This window comes from Mercenaria mercenaria, chromosome 5 (assembly GCF_021730395.1).
Source record: "Mercenaria mercenaria strain notata chromosome 5, MADL_Memer_1, whole genome shotgun sequence".
NCBI classification, from domain to species: domain Eukaryota; kingdom Metazoa; phylum Mollusca; class Bivalvia; order Venerida; family Veneridae; genus Mercenaria; species Mercenaria mercenaria.
In genome coordinates, this window is record NC_069365.1 from 96,289,549 (window position 1) to 96,311,146 (window position 21,598).

Sequence of the window (21,598 nt, forward strand, 5' to 3'; positions counted from 1 at the left end):
GATATATGGTCATCATGGTCCTCTTGTTTTTCTTTTCTTTCTAATTAATGATATCTTATTAAAGTTTTGCCTAATATTAAATGTACTTGAATTGAGTACTCGCTTGAACAAATATTCAACAAATTTAAGATTACAACTTATGTTTATATATTAAATAGACATTTTGTTTTACGATCTATTTAGATATTTTCATTTTAACTGATTCAATGTCGATGTCCTTTCTGCAATTCAATCTTCAAAAGTGAACTGCAATTAAACATGTATCTAAAATTTAAAGTGCACCTGGAAATCTCATTCTGACAGTAGTTGCGATAGATACTTAGAATACTTTTAATTTGTTTCTCAAACAGTCGTTTCCCACAGAGATTTTCAAAACTCCTACACTAATAAAAAACGAAATTTATAGCGTAGCGTGCATTTACGTACTACTAACATAAATGTTAACATCGTACGAACATTTATATTTTCGCAAATAATATTAATCTTCCCAACAATTACATTCTACAATTACCCTAATAAAACCATGCGCTGTATTTATATAACAGTAGAAACTGTTTAAGCAAGCAATTAAACTCAGGTGAGCGATATATGGTCGCCATGGTCTTCTTGTTTAGCCTTAGTTTCTAATGAAAGATATTTAATTAAAGTTCTGCCTAATATTAAATTGAACTGAATTCTCACTTGAACAAATATTCAACAAACTTAAGATTAAAACTTATGTTTACATATTGAATTGACATTTTACGGTCTGTTTAGATATTAAAGCTGCGTACTTTTCAGCCGAACTAGTTCAATGTTGATCGCGTTTCTGCAATTTAATCTTCAAAAGTGAACTGCAATTATACATGTCTCTAAAATTTAAAGTGCACCTGGAAATCTCATTCTGACAGTAGTTGCGATAGATACTTAAGGTACTTTTAATTTGTCGTTTCGACAGATATTTTTATAACTCCCACACTAATAAAAACAAAAATAATAGGCTAAGCGTACATTTACATACTACTAATATAAATGTTAACATCGTAGGAACATCTATATTTTCGTAAATATAGATAAAATTATTCCTTCCCTTAACATTTTGATTCTACAATTACCCTAATAAAACCTGTGCGCTGTACCTTTAAAAAAACTCGAATGTCGCATAACTTCACAGAAACATTCACGTTCAGCCTTATTTATAAACACAACTGATAAGCGGAAGACAAATATAATTTATGTACCTGTACCTGCACATTCGTATTGCTATTGTATCATTTAGTAAATAGAAGAGTGATCCAATGCACACGGAAGTGCATTTAAATACTGATAAATGACTCATATCATGAAAGGTAAAGGTAATCGAGTAGTGTTTAAATATAGATAAAATGTTTAACGTTATGAAATTTTAAAGTGAAACGCCGGTTTATAAAACTATTTAAGGATGGCAGAGTATAGTAAAGTTCTAAAAGTTTATTGTGATCTTTGTATGTCTACCTTTGGACGGAGAAAACCAGCTGATGGTTACTGTGTTAATTGTTCTAACAACTTATGTGACGACTGCTGCAAATATCATAAAACTATCATTGCAACTAAAGACCATGTGGTGATTCAGGAAAGGTTTAGTGCTCAGTATGAAATACCTGTTGTAAAGGTCCAATTGAACAAAGAGTCACGGACAGTCAATGATCATTGTCCTTTGCATCAGGAAAACATCATTGAATATCACTGTGGTATATGCGATCACTTTATTTGCCGTCGGTGTAAATCGGAAAATCATAACCGGTGTGCCAAAGTAGAATTGCTAGTAGATACTACAGATGACAGTAAAGTGGAAACTGTTATTGAAACTCTTCAGAACATTATGACTGAACTTGAAAGACACAAGACGAAATTGATTGAAAATGAACAAAAGGTGAAAGATTTAAAGGAAAGGACCAACACCGTAGTTGAGGAACAAATAGTGAAGCTATTTCAATTAATTGACCAAATGAAGTCTGATTTTAAAAAGAGAATTGAGAAAATCGAGAAGGATAGCAAATCAAAACTTAGTTCCGTTTCTAGATTACATGGTACTCTAACGTCCGAGATTGAATCGTTACTCTCACACGTCAGAGATGCTAAAGAATTAGGTAAAAGATGCGAAATGTTTAAAGTTCTTAGAAAAGTTGATATGGATTTACCATCACTTCAAAGTGGTTTGGGAATGTTAGCGCGTGACAATGACATAGAAAGAGACTACTGCAAAAGTTCTACACATATCGATCAATTGGTCAATCAGATGAAGACGTTATTACATACGGTTCAAGGTGCGTGTGTAAGGAAGCAACATAATTGAGGACAATTCATTTTATTGCAGCATGTATACTTCATGTATTTTTGTAATGTGGAAAAATATGTCAGAGAAGAGAAAACAGATGGAAGGAATTTAACTATTGTAAATTATCTTTTCTTCCAAGGACTTTATTCATAACTGCGAAATCGCGTGTGTATTATGAAATAAATAAACGTTTGGCTTTTCATTTTAATTTGAACTGACTGAAAACAAAATGAAAGAATCATCAGTTGAACACAAATAGTCACAGTGTTAACCTGTGCAGACACGTGCAGAATTATTTAATTTAATTTTAAGCTTATTACGAATCATTTTACCTACTAAGTAGACTAAGACTGGTTTAATGGTTTCTTCTTTCCTTCTTTTTTTGAAACGTGCAAGTACTGTTCAATATCATTATGCAAATGGGACTAGGTAGACTCAGATAGTTTTGATGTTTTCTTCCTTTCTATTTTTTAAACGTGCAAGTACTTTTCAATTAACTATGCAGATGGAATTTAAGCGGAACAGCAAGCGAGAAAATACTGGTAGTGTTTGAAACACAAGTTATATATAGATATTTGAATGGCAAAAACAAAATGTTTCAAAATATTTTCATATGGACATCGTTTTTCAAAATTACTTCCCATTTTGTTCCATCAAAGTGTTTCTTTGAAAAGGATAAAATTGTGACGAAATCACGAATATCGTCCTTGTGTCTTATTAACCTGTTTGCGTAAAAATATAATTTCTGCTGACGACAGAATGTGAATATATTTTAGAGTCGAACTTCCGTATAGCAAAAGTTACTTGCACTATGATAAGAAAAAAAAGCAAAATATTATGAGTTTGTGTATTCGCTACTTATTTGATATTTTGACAATATACTGTATGATTTCGAAGGTATCGTGAAATACGTTTGTACGTAACGTATTAGAGCCTCCTGATGATTTATTTTGTAATGAAGTGTCACGGATTAAAACATGAAATAAAAATGCAAGCATTTTTAAGCTGTACTACTTCCGTCAATATATAAAGCACAGCTTTAACTTCTCTTATATTTCATGATGATATTATATAAACGATCATGATGTCATACAGGAAGCTATTAACACTTATATGACTTCCGGGAATATCCTTTTTTAGATATTATGATTTGTCATGTGTTTAGTTAGCCGGTTTATTGTTGTTTTTATCAAGAGGTAGTTTAGTTAAAGTTCCATAAGGCTTTTAATTTTCTGTTAAAAACAGATAAAGCTGTTGTCCATTTAGATGCATAATTACGTGGATAGAATGGCATCCTTTTCCATATTGCACATGAACTTATACAGTTAGGACCATAAAGTACATCGCTTATTACGCTACGCTTAGGATCTGAAAACGAGCTATTGATAGCCTCGTTTTGACGACCCTTCCGCTAGCCAATCAAAAGCTAACTTACAACATTCTGCAAGCTTAAAAATGCCTTGGTTTTTCATATCTACAATTCTTATGTCGTAAGATGTCAGATAGCCGGTTAGCTCAGTCGGTAGGGCACTTGCTGTATAAGCGAGGGGTCCCGGGTTCGAGCCCTGGACTGACTGCAAATTTTCTTACTCCTTGACATGCGAACAAGTCGTCTGATTGGTTAAAATAAAAATAGATTTGCGAAAACAAAAATAGCAATATTGGAAATCCAAAATATATAGAAGACGAATGTGAATGGGTCGTTCTCAGATCTTCGTTTAGAAGATAAAGTACTTTAGTCAGATTGGGTTTATTCATAAATGACGAATTCAATAATATTTTCTACGATTTAAATTGATATTCAAACCTTTGGAAAATATATGAGAAAATAATTATTGAAAAAATAGGATTTAATAAGAAATAGACATATTTGATGGTCAGAACAGAACATGTGGTAGCCGCATTTTGAACAAATGTATTATGAGCCTTTAAATACATCTATAAACTACTAAAATTTATAACTTCCCCTTCTGGGATGAATAAGTATGGGAAATTGTGTACTGTTTACGAACTTTTTGTAAATACATATACTTATCCCCAACGAGAACGTGATTCCCGCTCAAACTCGAGGACGCTTCCATTTTATGAAAATTGATCAAATAAGAATTCATATTGCTCGTTTATTACATTTAAAAGTGAATACTAGTATTTGTTTCACTTTAACTGTCCATTAAGGTAGTTCTGCACGTGTGATAAACGGGAAGTGATGGCATTTTGCAACATATTAGTGCCTCCTGATGATTTAAGTTTTTGTAATGAATTGGCACGGAATAAAAATATGAAATAAAAGTACAAGCATTTGTATGCTGAAATACTTCCGTCAATATATATTTAATATATAACGCACTGCTTCTGCATTGACTTCTCACTTATATTTCATAATATATAAACGATCATGACGGTTAGTTCAAATGTCGTTGATTCAAGAAGCTATTCACACTCATTCTATCATAAGTTTTATTATTAAATGCCAAAGGGCTTTTTCAAGTCCCTTTGATGCAGTTGATGGACAACGCCTTACAGATGTTATGACCTTGTGCCATCGTGACTCTCCTATTACAAAGCGTAACGTGTAATTCTAAAATGAGCAGTATTTTAGTGTACGGCATATAAAGTAATGATTGGTACTTTTCACCTAAGTGAACGAGAGTATTCCGATTAAATGAAGGCGTGATTTTATCTTATCTCGCGTAACATGTATCATACCGTTGCGAACTACCCATTTAAAACAAGGCCATTATTTGGCAGGTGCACTATATTTGCCTCTAAATAGATGACAGCGGATGTACCAAGGTCTGAGAAAATAATTCTACCATGCCCATAAGTTAGGAAAAGGAAACACCATCAGGGATATGTCAACAAATTCGGTAGAGCCTCGTTGTTTGGACAAACCTCATCCTTAAGTAGGATCTACATATCTACTGTAAGAGTTCTTCACTATTTCTTATTCTACGTACGCCTGCTACAATCCACATTTCTGCTAATACAAACTAGAAAGTAAAACACGTTTTAACATTTATATTGCCTTAGTTATAGACACAAAAATGTATCGAAATCAAGTCTATCTTACTTCCGGGTAAAGAGATGGCATGGTTAAATATGTCCGTCCACTAATCATAAACCTTCATAACTTCCTCTTATGGGATGAATTCAAACAAACATTGGTTAATTGTGGTTTGTTTGCGTACATAAACATTTAGTATCATCCTTATGATAATATATCTAATTATATCTTTTGTCTAAAATAAACAAAAACGCTACTTTTGTACGATTTAACAATACCATGATAAAGCCCTATGTTGATTTCGGTAGACAAGTGTTTAGTTACGTTAATATTCACTAGAATATCCTTAGAATTTTATATACTGTCAAAAGTTAGTTAAGGTGTAAATGTTGCACCACATATTTAATACACGATTGCAACCAAAATGATCAGAAATTAAAAAGAGTAAATCAGAAAAAAACGTTACGTTTCATTTCATCTAGCAACTGCGTTATGTTGCCAATATTGATTTAGACGTACCAATAACAACAAAGTCACGTCATTTCAGTTTAATGAGCACCAACGACTACGATGCGTATATTTTATCCCCACCCCCGCCCCACTCCATCTCAAAGGGGCATAAGGTTGGACTGCGTTCGTCTGTCAGGCCGTTCGTCATACTTCATATTCGGTCCATAAAGCTGCCACCCATTTAGGGATTTTGAAATTACTTGGCACTTCTGTTTTCCAGGCTGAGTCAATGTGTCGCAACTACGACCCAGTTAGTTAAATAGGAATATCGTGAAATAAATTCATTTTAAGTTCAAAACGGAAAGAAATGGCAGCCACGTGTTAAATAAAGGCATTATGAGCCTTTAATACAAATAACAACACCGAATTACACTGAAACCAGAAACGTCCAACACCGGTATTGAAAGTCTGTTATTAAAGCGGCAAACACATCCTTTGAATAGCATAAAAAGAAGGTTACAGAAGTTTTTTAAACACATATTGCAGACCATCTACGATTATACTATATTGTTTCTTTTTCAGATTAGCTTACAAAATTTTAAAATCTACTGGGACAGAGTTTGTACAGGACTAGCATTATTGGTGTACGATCTAAATAAATGTATGTTATACAACATGTTAAAAGAACACCGTTCAAAGCGTGCGGAATGTCGACATTCTAAAGGGAGATAATTATTCCTTTAAATCTCATATTTCAAATACTCTGCATTAGGAATTCTCAAAGACTCAAATTTTACATATTTGATAATGCTTTTAAATTGCTGAAAGATATGTCATAGACAACGGGGAAATTTAGTGTTTATCTGCTGGAATTCAACTTTGCTTATTGTTCCTGCTTTAGTGACATTGAATACAAAATAGATGTACTCAAATACATTCTTATTATTAAATGTTAGCACAAATTGTACGATAATAGAGTTTTATTTCAGTTAAATTAGCCATAACACCAATCGTTAAGTTTCGTGTCGTTATCGTAAACAGTTCCATGTAGTTGGACTTGGTGTTGCTATTCCTGTTACTTTTTTATATAAAGGTACGCTTTAAATAAATGTTCCGCTAACTACAGGGGTGAAGGGGGCATTAAAGGTGTTGCACTTTTTTTTCTAGCGGTTGTGACTTTTATTCACCGTATGATAACTCTAGTATACCGTACTGAATTAAGACTATTTAATTACTTCCCTTGTTCTTATGCAGAACTGTATGATGCCATTTCTTTTACTTTATTGGACTGTAAAATGTTTCAAACTTTGTAATTTCAAGTCATGGTATAAGTTGTTTATTAGATACAAACTGTGAACATTTTTAAGTATTTGCTAAACCTTTCAGCTGGCTGTTGCCGACTTATTTATTAGCTCTTTTTCTCTTCTGTTCAAGGAGACAAGCTAAAACCCCATCCTAAAACGGTACAGTGTCATTTCACGGTCCTGGACGGCCATATTCCGTTCTGGAGCTTTAAATATAAGTCATTTAAAGGCGTTTCACAGTTCTGGTAGCACTTTTGCGCATTGCATGTGTGAAAATTTCACTTTTCTGTATTTTGCTGGTCGTGTTTTATAGTCAAAATATGTTTTTTATTTACAAAGTGGTAAACAGACGGACAAATTCCAACCTGTGCCACTAGGGAAGGTTCCGACAGTGGCTTCCCGAAACTTTTGATTGATGGTCTTTATTATTTATAGTCGATAATAGATAATATTTAGGTAGAAGGTGTTTGGTTATAACTTTTGAAGGTTCTGATTTCCTACGTATGTGTTAATGTTATAGCGTCACATTTTCTATTTTTATTTAAGGGAGATATTTTGATTGATTATATATATTGTGTTTTAAAGGATAAGCTTTCAAGTCTTAAATTATTAAGGCCACTATAATTATGAAAGGTTGTTTTATCAGTTCTTAAGTATAGCACTTTGGGTTCGCTACTAGTGAAATTCTCATAAATGCGTTTATGACTGAAACTTTTCTACCATTAAATAAAAGTCATGAACTGTTTATCAGCTTGGTTCATTCTTTATTGGCTGGAGTTTAGAGTCAATGGATATACCCAGAGTCGAACCCAGGGGACAGTGACCGCCCCTTTATATCACAGCAAATCTTATTGCCATGGTCAGGCAAAGTTCGAAACCTATTGGGATAAGGTTCACATACCGAACACAGCTTGAACTCGAGAGACAGAATCATTCTGTCTCACGGGATCGGCTGGTGCGAGGTCATATAGCCATTCAGCATGTGACCGTTGTGTTCTACCGACCACACACAGACGAAAGCACTCAGGCACTTGCTTGACCTTTGACGGTAAAGAACCCAAAATGGTTACATTAGGATATAACTAAATTATAGAAAAGAATTTGTTGCAATCAAGGTTTTAAATCGTGTCTGCTTATCATTAGATTTAAAGAGTAGATTATCAAAAGCGTAAAACATGTTTAATTTTATAATTCACCAACAAATTATGTCTTACCTCTATGACCTTGACCAGCATGTCGATAATGTTTTTTCTTTAAAAAAAAAGATATAAAACATTCTAATATGCTTGTCTCTGTTAAAACACTCTTACGCTAAAATGACGCCACCTTAACGTGCGATGACGTTCAAGTTTTTTTTTGCGACCAAGAAAGAGCGCTACTATATTTTATCTACTGTTTTAGATTAAGGGCATATTAGAATCGGAATTTATAGAAAAACCGTGTTTTAACACTATTTATACACTCGGGTGGTAATACGTCGTACAAATTTTTTTACGCCCAACGTATAACCGTCCATCGTGCATTAATAATGTTAAAACACACTTTTGCTATAGATCTAAATTATTTCTTAAATCTTAACTCTTAATTATTCATGATTACATAATGACTTTACATTTAATTTAATGAAAGCTGGCGTAGAGTGACATGAACAACTTAGATATCTTGAACTGAAGAAAAGAATTGTAAAATATGAATTGTAGAACGGAGATTGTGCAAAAATCAAGTGTAAGTAAAGGTAAACAAAAAGTATTCATCTGCACCTTCTAAAGATGCCAAAATACTTTACGTTGATAACTTCTTTTACCTCAAGTGAATAATGTAAACGCTCTCGTTTGAGATATACCTTTTTAGATAGCTTTTTTAACCTTGAGGTATGTCCACAGCCTTTTCTTGTTACGAAACAAGTCTAGTTTTCTATTTTAGCATACAATTCCGTTGAATTTTAAGTGTCTATATCGTATGCTAAAGGTACGGGCTATAAACAGATTCCCAGAAAGGTTCAAATATCGAGTAAGGCGGTATCATCATTTAGATAAACAAATCGCATTTATTAGACAATTTTTCAGTATAAGATATTATATTTATTATGTTGTGCATATTTATTGATGCATTTTACTTGCTGACAATTAAATTTATTACATTTAAGGTGAAGTGCGACCTTTAATTTTTTTTTAAATACATCTATGAAAAATTAACGAAAGAAAATTGAGGATATTTCTGATTTATTCCCGTTTTCCGTTTGGCTCTTATTTAAGCCACATTTGTTTGGTGCGCTGTCAAACTTGGCCACTAATGGCACTTTTTGGGCGTCATTTCTTGGCGTCATTTTCATTGATTCTGTAAGGTTTTCAGCATATCCCTATTTCAGTTGGAAGCGGACACGAATGAAATTTATATATTTTTAAAAGATTTAAAATTCCCTTTCCTGTGATATAAATTTCGTGAATGTCTATGATGTACCTTAAGATTATGACGCATTAAAGCGTCAGACTTACACAAAATGTAACGTAGAGTTTAGCTGAGAGTTGTCCGTTTTTTTTAAGTATAAAATTTTTTCGTGTCGAGGAATTTTGTGTAAATTTCAATCATAAATGCGCAAGTATATTTACTTGCGTTTGATTAACAAAAAATTGTATGTCACCGAATTCGTTTTTTCAGTACGACCGATTTTGTTTCCCCACCCCCGAGCTAAAATGCGACGTTATTTGGTGGTATTTTTAAAGTTACGCTTAAGTTTCGGACGATTTCGGAAAACTTGTACTATGGAACAAGTTGCCGACATTTTATCCTAAAAATATACGTTCAACGAAAGCATATATTGAAATATAAAAAGTATCACATATACAGTAAATCGAATTATAATAGAAAAAAGAAGTAAACGCGATGTTACTTGGTTGTATTTTTAAAGTTACGCTGATAGTTTCGGAAGATTTCGGAAAATTTGTACTATGGAGCTTATTGTCGACATGATTTCGTTAATTTGTACGTTTAATGTTAGCATATACTGAAATATAAGAAAATAACACATAGGCCTCTAATTCGAATTATAATCATGATAATAGAAAAATGATGTCCCGGCTAGTTTTGAGCTGTGAATTTTCGGGATTTTTTTCAATTATAATTAACTTAGTTAGCATTCGAGTTTAATGTGTGATTATGATTGAATTCTTATGCGTAAGAATATATCACGAAGGCCTACGCAGAAGAACGAAAAACTCGGGTTATTCTACGATAAGGTCGCTGACTTCAAATCACTTGCCAAATGGAAGTTTTATAACAGAATGGCATAATGTTCAAGGCTAATTTCTGTAGAACAAGCACCATTAATTTTGTATTACATAAGGCATTAACTTTTAAACACATTAAAACATCAACATACTTTATCAATGGACAGAATGGTCATGTTCCAAAAGTTATTTCAAAATTGGACGCCAAAACTTTGAAAATGAACATTTAATTATAGCTTTAACTAATTTTTCTGGTGTCAAAGATCACAGAACACGACAGTATGAATTTGCACTGGAGTTAAAATATTTCAAACCAAAACCAGGAACTATTTTTATCGGAAGGCAAATTATCGTTGAACGTGGGCGGGCCTTTTTGACTGTTCTGTTATAGGATGACGGAAGGATATCTTGACATTTATTTTGATTTTCTGATATTTCTAGAAAGCAAATCAGTTATTTTTGTAGCAAGGTATCGTAACATGTAAATATTAGAACTGAATGCTATTTTTTGTGCGTTCATATGGTTATGAACCACACTGGAAGGCCAAGTATCGCTTGTGTGATTCATGAATTTGCAGGAAGTCCCAATGTACTTTATGCCCGTATAAACACACAGAAATTATTATTCAATTCTTAAATAAAGTATAATGTGTTCATACGTGTTACAACAGAATATATGCAAAGTACCTTGCATTAAATACTCTAGAATGTCTATGAACTGATCAGACTGCTGAGGGCAAACTTTGACTTATGCACAATTTAAAAACGGACAAAATGATGAAGCTATTTCAACAGATTCTTATTTCATTCTTTACCTAAATTTACGGTAAATTCTCTTTTAAATATTGCAGTTAGGAAAATGCTGTAAGCATTATATTGATCTCTAGACCAAGTTATTGTTTGCCATCTGTTGCATGTTTTTGATATCACAATCGTCTTCCTTTCCAAACTTCAAAACAGTTTCAGTGAAATGAATCACTACGTTATTGGAAACCATCAAGTAAATAATTATACAGAGACAAAAGTCTTGTGACAGGTGTAAAGGCTGAAATATTAAATCTATATCACGCAACAATGATAAAGGAATTGTGCAGACGATATTAGTAATTAAATATTATATTAACTGTTTCTGAGTATTTATTGCAGAGAGAGAGAGAGAGAGAGAGAGAGAGAGAGAGAGAGAGAGAGAGAGAGAGAGAGAGAGAGACAGACGGACAGACAGACAGACAGACAGTTTATTCAAACAAAAGGCAATATGCACATATGTATATCCTAGGTTTCTTAATTACTTTCTGGTACTTATAACATGTGTAAAAAAGTTTAAAATCTGGAAAGTAGATCCCTCGGAAGCACCGAGAACAAGGCAAACAGTGAAAATTGCAGACTCGGTTTGACTGAGTCTGTTCATGAGCAGTAATGGAAAATGCAACACTGCCCACGCCCCCTAGCACCAGCTTAAGCAGTATTCAATCTTCAAATCTAAATGAGTTGAAATCAATGATCCCGAAGGACCAGAAAATATAACAACACTGAGATGATTCTGCTCATCTCGGGGCTAGAGGGCTTGCACTTCCACTTCCGTCAATCAAACCGGACCTGCAACATTTTCGTTTAAGTCGTGTTGGGTGACCTGTGGTTTTCCACATTTTTATTTTAAAGAAATCGAGGTATCACCGTATTTCAAACGTATTAAGGTGTAGGACGTATAACCATTTCGCGCGTTACATGTATAGGATAGACAACGAGTGCCGTTGTCTACGGGATATATACAACCAGCAAAGCGAGTTGTATATATCCCGTAGACAACGGCACGAGTTGTCTATCCGACTTAGACCACGTGACATAAAAACTGCAATTATTGAAAACTGTCCCACGCGTTCTATAGAAATTAGGATTATACCCGTGTTTTTATAGTCATTGTACCGTTAGCGCTTATTTGTCAGTAGGTCATATGAAAGAATGCAGGTTAATTTGTATAAATTCAGCTTTATCCAAATACCGGATTTACTAAAGTTTGACGTTCATTAACACATTGGGTCAATTGCAATCGCAAGTGGTAAACAGTGAAATATGGAATTCCCCAAAATAATCAAAATTGAACTGCTGAACAATAAGTTTTTGTGAGGACTTGCATTTTGGCGAAACACGATGACAGATACGTTGATTAAGAAGATAGCCAGGTTCCGAAACTACAAAAAAAGCTGACAGCTAATCGGAGGTAAACATGTTGGATAAAAAAAAAATACTGTTATTTAAAGTAATCTGGTACATTGTATTTTAAGTATGGACTAGTGCTTACTGGTAATATATTATCAAATTCTATTAGAAATAACTTTCAGCAATCGGTATAAAATGACAAAATAATTGTGGTTAGATTTATTTTTGTTCCTATAAGAACACTTAGGAACCAGTGCTGGTGTTTATTTATTTATTTAACAGGATATAGTTACTGCGTAGATGTTCGTAGGAATACGAACCAATATTTCTATATCGTGCCTTTCTTGTAAGAATGTAATAGTTGTTCTACTTTCTAACAGGGCCCAGTTGTTCGAAACTTTAATGGGCTGTTAAACTAACCGCCTGTTAAATTTCGATTCAACATACTAGTCTTGGTGGGTGGGAAACACTAGTATGATGTTTTATGTTTACTGTAAAGATGATTTGGTGTTTATAATCCTTAACAAGTACATTTGTTTTTCCAAGTTTTCTAAACTGTCGAAATATAACTTAAAAAGTTAATCGACGGTGGGCTCAATCGCCTGTTCAAGTTTCGAACAACTGGATCTAGTTGTTTGCAAATGTAAGGATCGTGCTGACATGTCTTTTTTATAACAGTTGAACCTAAAAAGTTACAACTGTTGGAAACGTTTCAGTGAATGTGTGAATTACGTATTTACCCCGTTTGTTCTAAACTACAAATAGGCATGGGATGGGGTTTCTTGTAATTTAATTTGATTTTTACATGTATAGTTATTCCAGTCTTGTATTTCAGTCATGTGAACCCTTTTATTGATAGCCAATAGCATGGGGTCAACTGAATTTATCTCCTAGCGCATGCACCTGAAATTCTATCAATAATCAAGCCAACACAAGTATGAATAAAAATGTCCCTCTACGACGGTGAAAAACTGTGTTTTTTATTTAGAGAGGGGGTCTGTTTTATTCAGACTTGTGTTGGCTTGATTATTGATAGAATTTCAGGTTCCTGTGCTCCAAGTCAATCTTATTTTTATCCCATTTATAACTGGTGAGAATATTGCAAGGTCATTTTACTCCGGCGTTAGCCTGTATTGTTAGATTGTAAATTGACACGAAATTCACGCGTTTTTTGCCCCAGTTTCCCCCCGATATATATACAACGCTACTGTTGTATATGAAATATAGACGGGTACAAGTCTGCTTTGCGATTGGCTATTTACGGATTATCGTGGTCTAAGCCATGAATATACTATCATTTTAGATTCCCTACAGTTTGTTAACTCAGCACCAGGTTTTAGTGATTAGTACAGCCAGTCTATCTAACCCTATCTAACGAGAACTACATGCAGATATAGACTTGTCATAGTGCACTACTGCGGGAAATATTAAGTGGAAGTATTGGACTGGGAAATTCATGGCATGATTAATTTTGATTGATGTATTTTTTTCTACAATAAATTTTGAGAGATGAGTGTAAGGGCATAAGAAGAAGGCGGCTGGAATTGAAATTTGGTTTCTTTATACTAACCCCTCCCTCGACGGAGTGATGTAGGGTTGAGTAAGTGCGTTGCAGTAAAATGACACGGAAATATATAGTCATATGTTTCCAAGTAGAAATTAATGAAGTGATAGTTTATATGACTGAAATCGAGTGTTATACTATGGCAAAGAGGAAAACAAAGTCTAAATGTTAATTTATGATCTGTTCTTTTTGCTGTCGTTGATTCTCTTTGATTATGGGATAGGTAACTTGTTTTTATTTAGGAAATAATGCTTTGAAATTCATAGTCTGTTGTTACAGACACGGTTGCTTATCCTTCCAAATTTTACTAGTGATGGACAATTGCCTTTAAGCAAATTGTTCTTATGGTCAATAGCAGGTATAATATATATGCATCTGAAATCATGTATGTATTTAGAATTGTAAGTGTATTTAGATTTAAATATGTATTTACAATAACAAGTGCAAGTGGAGCAAGAAAAATCAACAACAAAATTTATAAATTTTGATCGAAATTTTGATAAAAGAGCAACAGCAATCTGCCGACTCAAACTTTATTAGTCAATGACCAAGACAACAACATACTCATATGCTATGACATTGTTCCTACCCCCATACTCACACCTAATCAGTTTTATATTGCTTCTACGGAGTGCGACGTTAACCCCGACCAAATATAAATATTCTACGCTAAATCTCACTTGGGAACTTCTTATTTCGATTCTAACACGATGCATGAGACCATTATAACACATATTCACATCAAATACTAATAATGAAGATAATACAAAAATTTAATGATGCGCTTTTTGACAGAAGTAATTTCATTAAAATCACGTATTAAAATCGAACGCTAATAAAGTTTATTATAATTGAAGTAAAAGCCAAAAGTTCGCACCAAATAACGTCGCATTTTAGCTCGGGGGTTGGGGAAACAAAATCGGTCGTACTGAAAAAACGAATTCGGTGACATATAGGCAATTTTTAGTTAACCAAACGCAAGTAAATATACTTGCGCATTTATGATTGAAATTTAAACAAAATTCATCGACCCGAAAAATGTTATGCTTAAAAAAAAACGGACAATTTTCCAGCTAAACTCTACGTTACATTTTGTGTAAGTCTGACGCTTTAATGCGTCATAATCTTAAGGTAGGTCATACATCATTCACGAAATTTATATCACAGGAAAGGGAATTTTAAATCTTTTAAAAATATATAAATTTCATTCGTGTCCGCTTCCAACTAAAACATGGATATGCTGAAAACCTTACAGAAACAATGAAAATGACGCCAAGAAATAACGCCCCAAAAGTGCCGTTAGTGGCCAAGTTTGACAGCGCACCAAACAAATGTGGCTTAAACAAGAGCCATACGGAAAACGGGAATAAATCAGAAATATCCTCAATTTTCTTTCGTTAATTTTTCATAGATGTATTTAAAAAAAATTTACAGGTCGCACTCCACCTTAAATGAATCTTGATGTGTCTTATTTTGCAGTTACTTGCATATGATATGATTCATCTTACCGAAATCCACCTACCCATTTTTCTCCCTTTTAAGGCAAGCTCGTTACTTTAACTGCTGATCACCACCCACCTTTCATGTAATTACAATCTGTGTATCATTTAAGGTTTCCGGGGGCCTCCGTGGCCGAATTGTTAAGGTTTCCGGGGGCCTCCGTGGCCGAATTGTTAAGGTTTCCGGGGGCCTCCGTGGCCGAATTGTTAAGGTTTCCGGGGGCCTCCGTGGCTGAGTTGTTAAGGTCGCTGACTTCAAAGCACTTGCCCCTCATCGTTTATGTTTAGTTTTTTTTTCCAACAGTAGATCTAATAAAGTGTTGACAAGGTTGAAATAAATCTACTCTAATGAAAACAACAGAAGAGACATTTCTTACTATAAGTTCAAACATTTCCTACAGGAGGCGTTTAAGCCAAAACACTCGACTACATCAAGATATTTCATTCAGTACGCTTGATAAAAACCCAAGAGTGATAAACTTTTACGCTCATGATGTCTCAATGTATTCATATCATTTTATCATTTAGATATAGTAAATGGTTTAAATACCTTTATTGAATGCATTTTCTTGATTAAATATTTATCGATGCTACATGAAATAAATTTACGATTGTAAAATTCAACAACAACACGTGAATATTTTTTTATGAAATAAATTTGTAATCCCATCATGATTAGAAGGCACACTACGAACTGTTGAAACATCAGTGGTGTCGTATTTTCTTTACTTTTTGTTTTCCTCTTCCTCATTTTTCTCCGCAATAAAGTATTACATCTTAAATAAAACACACATAATTCAATCTTCCGAGATGAATGTTTAAAAGAGTACTGAAATAAATGACCTATATCGTTGATGTGTACCAATCATAAGAGTAGCAGCTACAAACTTTAAAAAAGTAAGTTTAGACTATCATATGTAAAAAGCATAATTTCAACGAACAGTATCAATAGTCGCTCTTTAAATCTTGCTTGTCCGAAAGCGAAAATGACAAAGTAATTAATGTAGTTGTTTAGGAAACTATGGAGCTCTTTTTATATCTCAATGTTGTTGTTAGTGTTGGTTTGCCATGTAAGATACATGTTTGTAATTGAAAATGTAAATGAAATTTGAACTATCCCCTTCTTAACAATTTTAACTAAACGTTATCGGACTTTCATGCCCACGATGTCGAAAACCTGAGCGACATGCTGTGTTTGAACTGTCCGTCAGTCCTTCAACCCGTCTGTTTGTCAAACTTTCTTTCGTAAGCAAGGTCTCCTATCATTTCCATCCAATTGAAATATGTGGATTTGACTTCCCTGTCCAATTATTTTTCTCAAGTAACGGCTCTTTTTGAACATCTTTATAAGAATATTGTACTGCATTGCCATCGAACTGAAATGAAACTCGGTACACATGATCGACATGAAGTGGACAAGCGCTTATTATCAGCTCTTGTCAGATTATTGTCCATGAAGTGGATACGTGTATAATTATTGCCTGGACTTACATGTGCGATTATGTTTTCTGGAGTTACAGCCCTGCTGTCGATTTTATATGTTAGTCTAACAAGCATTTGCATGGGACATGTACATACAATACTGACACCACTAACAGTAACTTTGGCGGTTTTATAAATGTACAAACTAGTTGCAATTTATTCGTGGCATGATTTTTGTTTTTGTTTGCCAGATCTAGACTTTAATCAAGTTTTCTGGGTAAATAATTTAAAAGTAATCCGGCTTACCAAATTTGCAGAATTCCTTAAGTTTGTATTTGTATTAGAACATTAAAGGTTCATGTGTGCTAAAAGCTCACGCGGACAGCAATGCAATGTATGCAAACGTATAAACGTACAGACACTGAAGTTCGAAAAACATTTTATATCTATTTAGTTTTCAGTGAACATTATACATATCGTTTCAGAACAACTGTATTTTTACATTAACCAACAAAGTGCAAGAGGCAAAAATGTTTTTTTTTATGCAGACATGCCAGACAATGTTTTTGTTCTTGCTCATGCCACTACTACCAAATCTCTTGTTTACTTGTTTATATTTAACGTTTCATTTGTATGCAGAGTCTCAAACAAATAATAGTAGAACGTGTCATTTTATATGAAGATAACTTGTACCGACTTTCTTGTTTACTATTGTATATATTACGTTTCTATAGCAATAATACTCGTGGAACGTGGCATTTAAATTGATACCAACTTGCTTGTTTACTCGTTAATATTTTTAGTTTATTTAGCAAACAGGTTCTGAAAGGAATACTCATGGAACGCGGCACTTAAACTGATGGTAGCTATTAACAAGTTACTTGTTTGCTCAAAACCTTGTATAGATTACGATTCTTTAGCACATATGGTCTGATTTGTTCTAATATAATTTTGCTCTTGTATATAGCATACATGGTCTCAGAATAGAAAGTTCACATTAATACCATAAATGGTCCCAAAATAATACTGATGGAAAGTGTCTTGTATACTTATGCTAACTCAATGCTTGTTAAATACTTGTTTATTTCACTTATTAGTATACATTGTCTCTAAATATAATACTCATGGAACGTGTCTTTTATACTGATGGTAACTCATGAGAACCTGCTTGTTTACACATGTATATTTTACTTTTCTTCAGCATACATGACCTCAGAATATAATACTCATGGAACCTGACTTTTATACTGATGGTAACTCATAAGACTTGCTTGTTTACACATGTATATTTCACTTTTCTTCAGCATGGCCTCAAAATATAATACTCGTGGAACGTTACTTTTATACTGATGGTAACTCAAAAGACCTGTCTTGTTAACTCTTGTATATTTCACTTTTCTTTAGCATTATAATACTCATCGTACGTGATTTTTGTACTGATGAGAGCTTGTAGATCTTGTTTGTTTGCTATACTTTATATTTCATCTTGTTTTAGCATACATTGGTTTCACAATCATACTCATAGATGTCAAACGCTTGATTCAAACCGATGGTAACTAATAACAACTTGCGTGTTTACACTTGTGTCTATATAACGTTTCTTTAGCTTACATGGTCCCATTAATACTCATGAAATACAGTATTTTAACTCATGGTAACTAATAACAAGTTGTTAACTTTTGTATATTGTATTTTCGCATCATCTCAGAATAAACTGACACAAGAAAATACTTATTTATGCATGTAAAGCGTTTCAAGGTGCATTATTAACAAACAGAATCAGATGCATGTATATCATATGCATGAAATTCTTCTTATAAATTTTTGAATCAGTTTAATACTTTCAATTTATGTACATTTAAAATTACTGACAAATGAATGCTTACGTAAATTTAGAAATAGACATATGCCTGGAGACAAATATGATCACATTTCATCTTTTTACTGATATTCGGATATCTTAGGATATCTAAGTGACTTCTCCGTTGACGTCCCTTGCTGCGATCTGAATGGTAAACACATGAAACATATTTCAGCTCTCTTTTGAATATAAATGGTTGAATCTGTCAGTACTTACAAATGTAGAAAGTAGTGGTACGAACAGATACTTTTGAACTATGCAACACTGCAATTTCACACTTGACACCTTACGTTGAGCTAATTTAATGTTAACCATTTCTACTCTGTGATCTGTACTTACCTGCGGAAGTGAGGGCGGATGCAGCAGAACGAATACACGATGCGACAGAAGTACAACAAGATGCGTTGCACGACATTCCTGTTGCCTTATCGCATCGTATTATCATGCTGTCGCATGTGTTGTATCTATATCACCTTAACCTCTGCAGCGGTTGACATTTTAATAATACGACGGCCCTGTCAGAACACCAAAGATCGACTACATAGAGCCGCGGGTACGTAAAAAGATGTCATTTGATATAGGAGTATGTGTGTATCTTGGCGAGATTTAATCGCAATGGAAAGAGGGTTAATTCAGCACTACAGCTGAAATAAAATGATTCAAAAATAAGACAAATATTTGGTTTTTGTTACCTTAATTTAAAAGTTGATATTTTAATTTTATGTAATGATAACCTCATATTCATATGTCTTTTCATATATTGTTTGGTTTCATCGTAATTAAATTCAAAGATTATATCTTAATTGTACCCCACGACAACAAAGTTGTAAGGGGGGTATACTGGTTTCAGGTTGTCTGTCTGTCTGTCCGTCTGTCGGTCTGTCCGTCTGGTCGTCTGTCCGTAGACGCAATCTTGTGCGCACCATCTCTCCTTATCCCCTTGACAGAATTTAATGAAACTTCACACAAGTGATCAGTACCAACAGTAGTTGTGCATGGGGCATGTTAGGTTCTTTTAGAAAAAAAAATTGCAGAGTTATGGGACTTTGTTTTTTTTGTTACTATATACATAGACACAGTCTTGTGCGCACCATCTCTCCTCATCCCCTTGACACAATTTAATGAAACTTCACACAAGTGACCAGTACCAACAGCAGTTGCGCATGGGGCATGTTAGGTTCTTTTAGAAAAAAAATTTGCAGAGTTATGGGACTTTGTTTTTTTGTTACTATACTATATACATAGACACAATCTTGTGCGCACCATCTCTCCTCATCCCCTTGACACAATTTAATGAAACTTCACACAAGTGATCAGTAACAAGAGTAGTTGTGCATGGGGCATGTTAGGTTCTTTCAGAAAAAAATTTGCAGAGTTATGGGACTTTGTTTTTTTGTTACTATACTATATACATAGACACAATCTTGTGCGCACCATCTCTCCTCATCCCCTTGACACAATTTAATGAAACTTCACACAAGTGATCAGTAACAACAGTAGTTGTGCATGGGGCATGTTAGGTTCTTTCAGCGACAAAAATTGCAGAGTTATGGGACTTTGTTTCTTGTTAACATACTATGTACCTACAGTCTGCATATGCAGTCTTGTGCGTGCCTAATCTACCAAACCCTTACACACAATTTAATGAAACTTCACACAAGTGATCAGTACCAACCCTAGTTGTGCATGCTGCATGTTACATTCTTTAAGATAAATATTCTGCATAGTTATGGGACTTTGTTTTTTGTTAATATACTATATACTATACTGTATACATACAGTCTATATACATACAGTCCACATAATTATGCAATCTTGTGTGTGTCAAATTGCAATGTACTGTGTCAGTGCATGCGGGGGGTACATTCATCACCTTTAGTGATAGCTCTAGTTTTTATCCGGTTTTATCCGCTATAAAGCTGTATTTTGTATGTGTCAGTTTTCTGATTATTTCATATTCAGGAAGGAAATAAAAGCAATGAATTAAAACATATTTGTTGTTGTTTAGCTTATCTAGTTTATAAATCTATTTGAATTACATTCTGGAAGTGCTCCCGATATTTTTCAAAACTGGAACTGAAAAGAAGAAAGTTCTGATATTCCTACATCTACTTAAGCAAAAATAGTTTAATCATAACGAAAAGGCAACACTTCATCCAAGAAAGAGGAGTTGTATAAATTAAATCTTGAAAAATCCTAACATGCCGGCTGGATATTTACATCACAATGGAATTCTACACCCCAAACGAGTTTTCGAACCGATAACGGTGAGGAGCCAACCATTACTGAATTCATGTCGTATTACAAATTGATCTATTTACAGCAGTCCTAATTTGATCTTTCGGACAAAAAAAATGAAGGAGAAGATTTTACAGCGTTTCTTTAATGATTAACACATTGCAATGAAAATAAAACACACATTTTACGAATCTGTTTAAAAGGACATAAACGTTCTACCGTTCGTCCGAATGTGTGTCGTGCATATCTCAAAAAGTATTTGGCCCAGTCATCAAACCTCACAGGATTCAGCACGTTAAGTTGTGCACCGGTGTTTTAATTGGGAATTCACTAAGCAAGACCAGAGTTATGGCTCTTCACTTAAAAAATATGCATAAAAGGGCTAATTTTCTCCCTCACGAACATTAAAACGTATTTGACATAGAGCCATGAAACATAATAGGGATATTTTTCAGCATGTGAACTTGTGCACCTGATGTATTTCTTGGGATTTCTATCGGTCAGACCAGACTTATGGCCCTTGATTTAGTCAGAAATATACATAAAGGAAATGCAAGTTTGTATCGCATGTATCTC

At 33.9% G+C, this 21,598-nt stretch overlaps 1 protein-coding gene across 1 annotated transcript; it reads left to right on the forward strand.

Annotated features, from left to right (window-relative positions):
• The first annotated feature begins 1,420 nt into the window (after positions 1-1,420).
• LOC123559260 (E3 ubiquitin-protein ligase TRIM71-like) lies at positions 1,421-2,314 on the forward strand. The gene has a single exon (XM_045351060.2). It carries the CDS (start codon positions 1,421-1,423, stop codon positions 2,312-2,314), a length of 894 nt encoding a protein of 297 aa, XP_045206995.2.
• Positions 2,315-21,598: the final 19,284 nt, after the last annotated feature.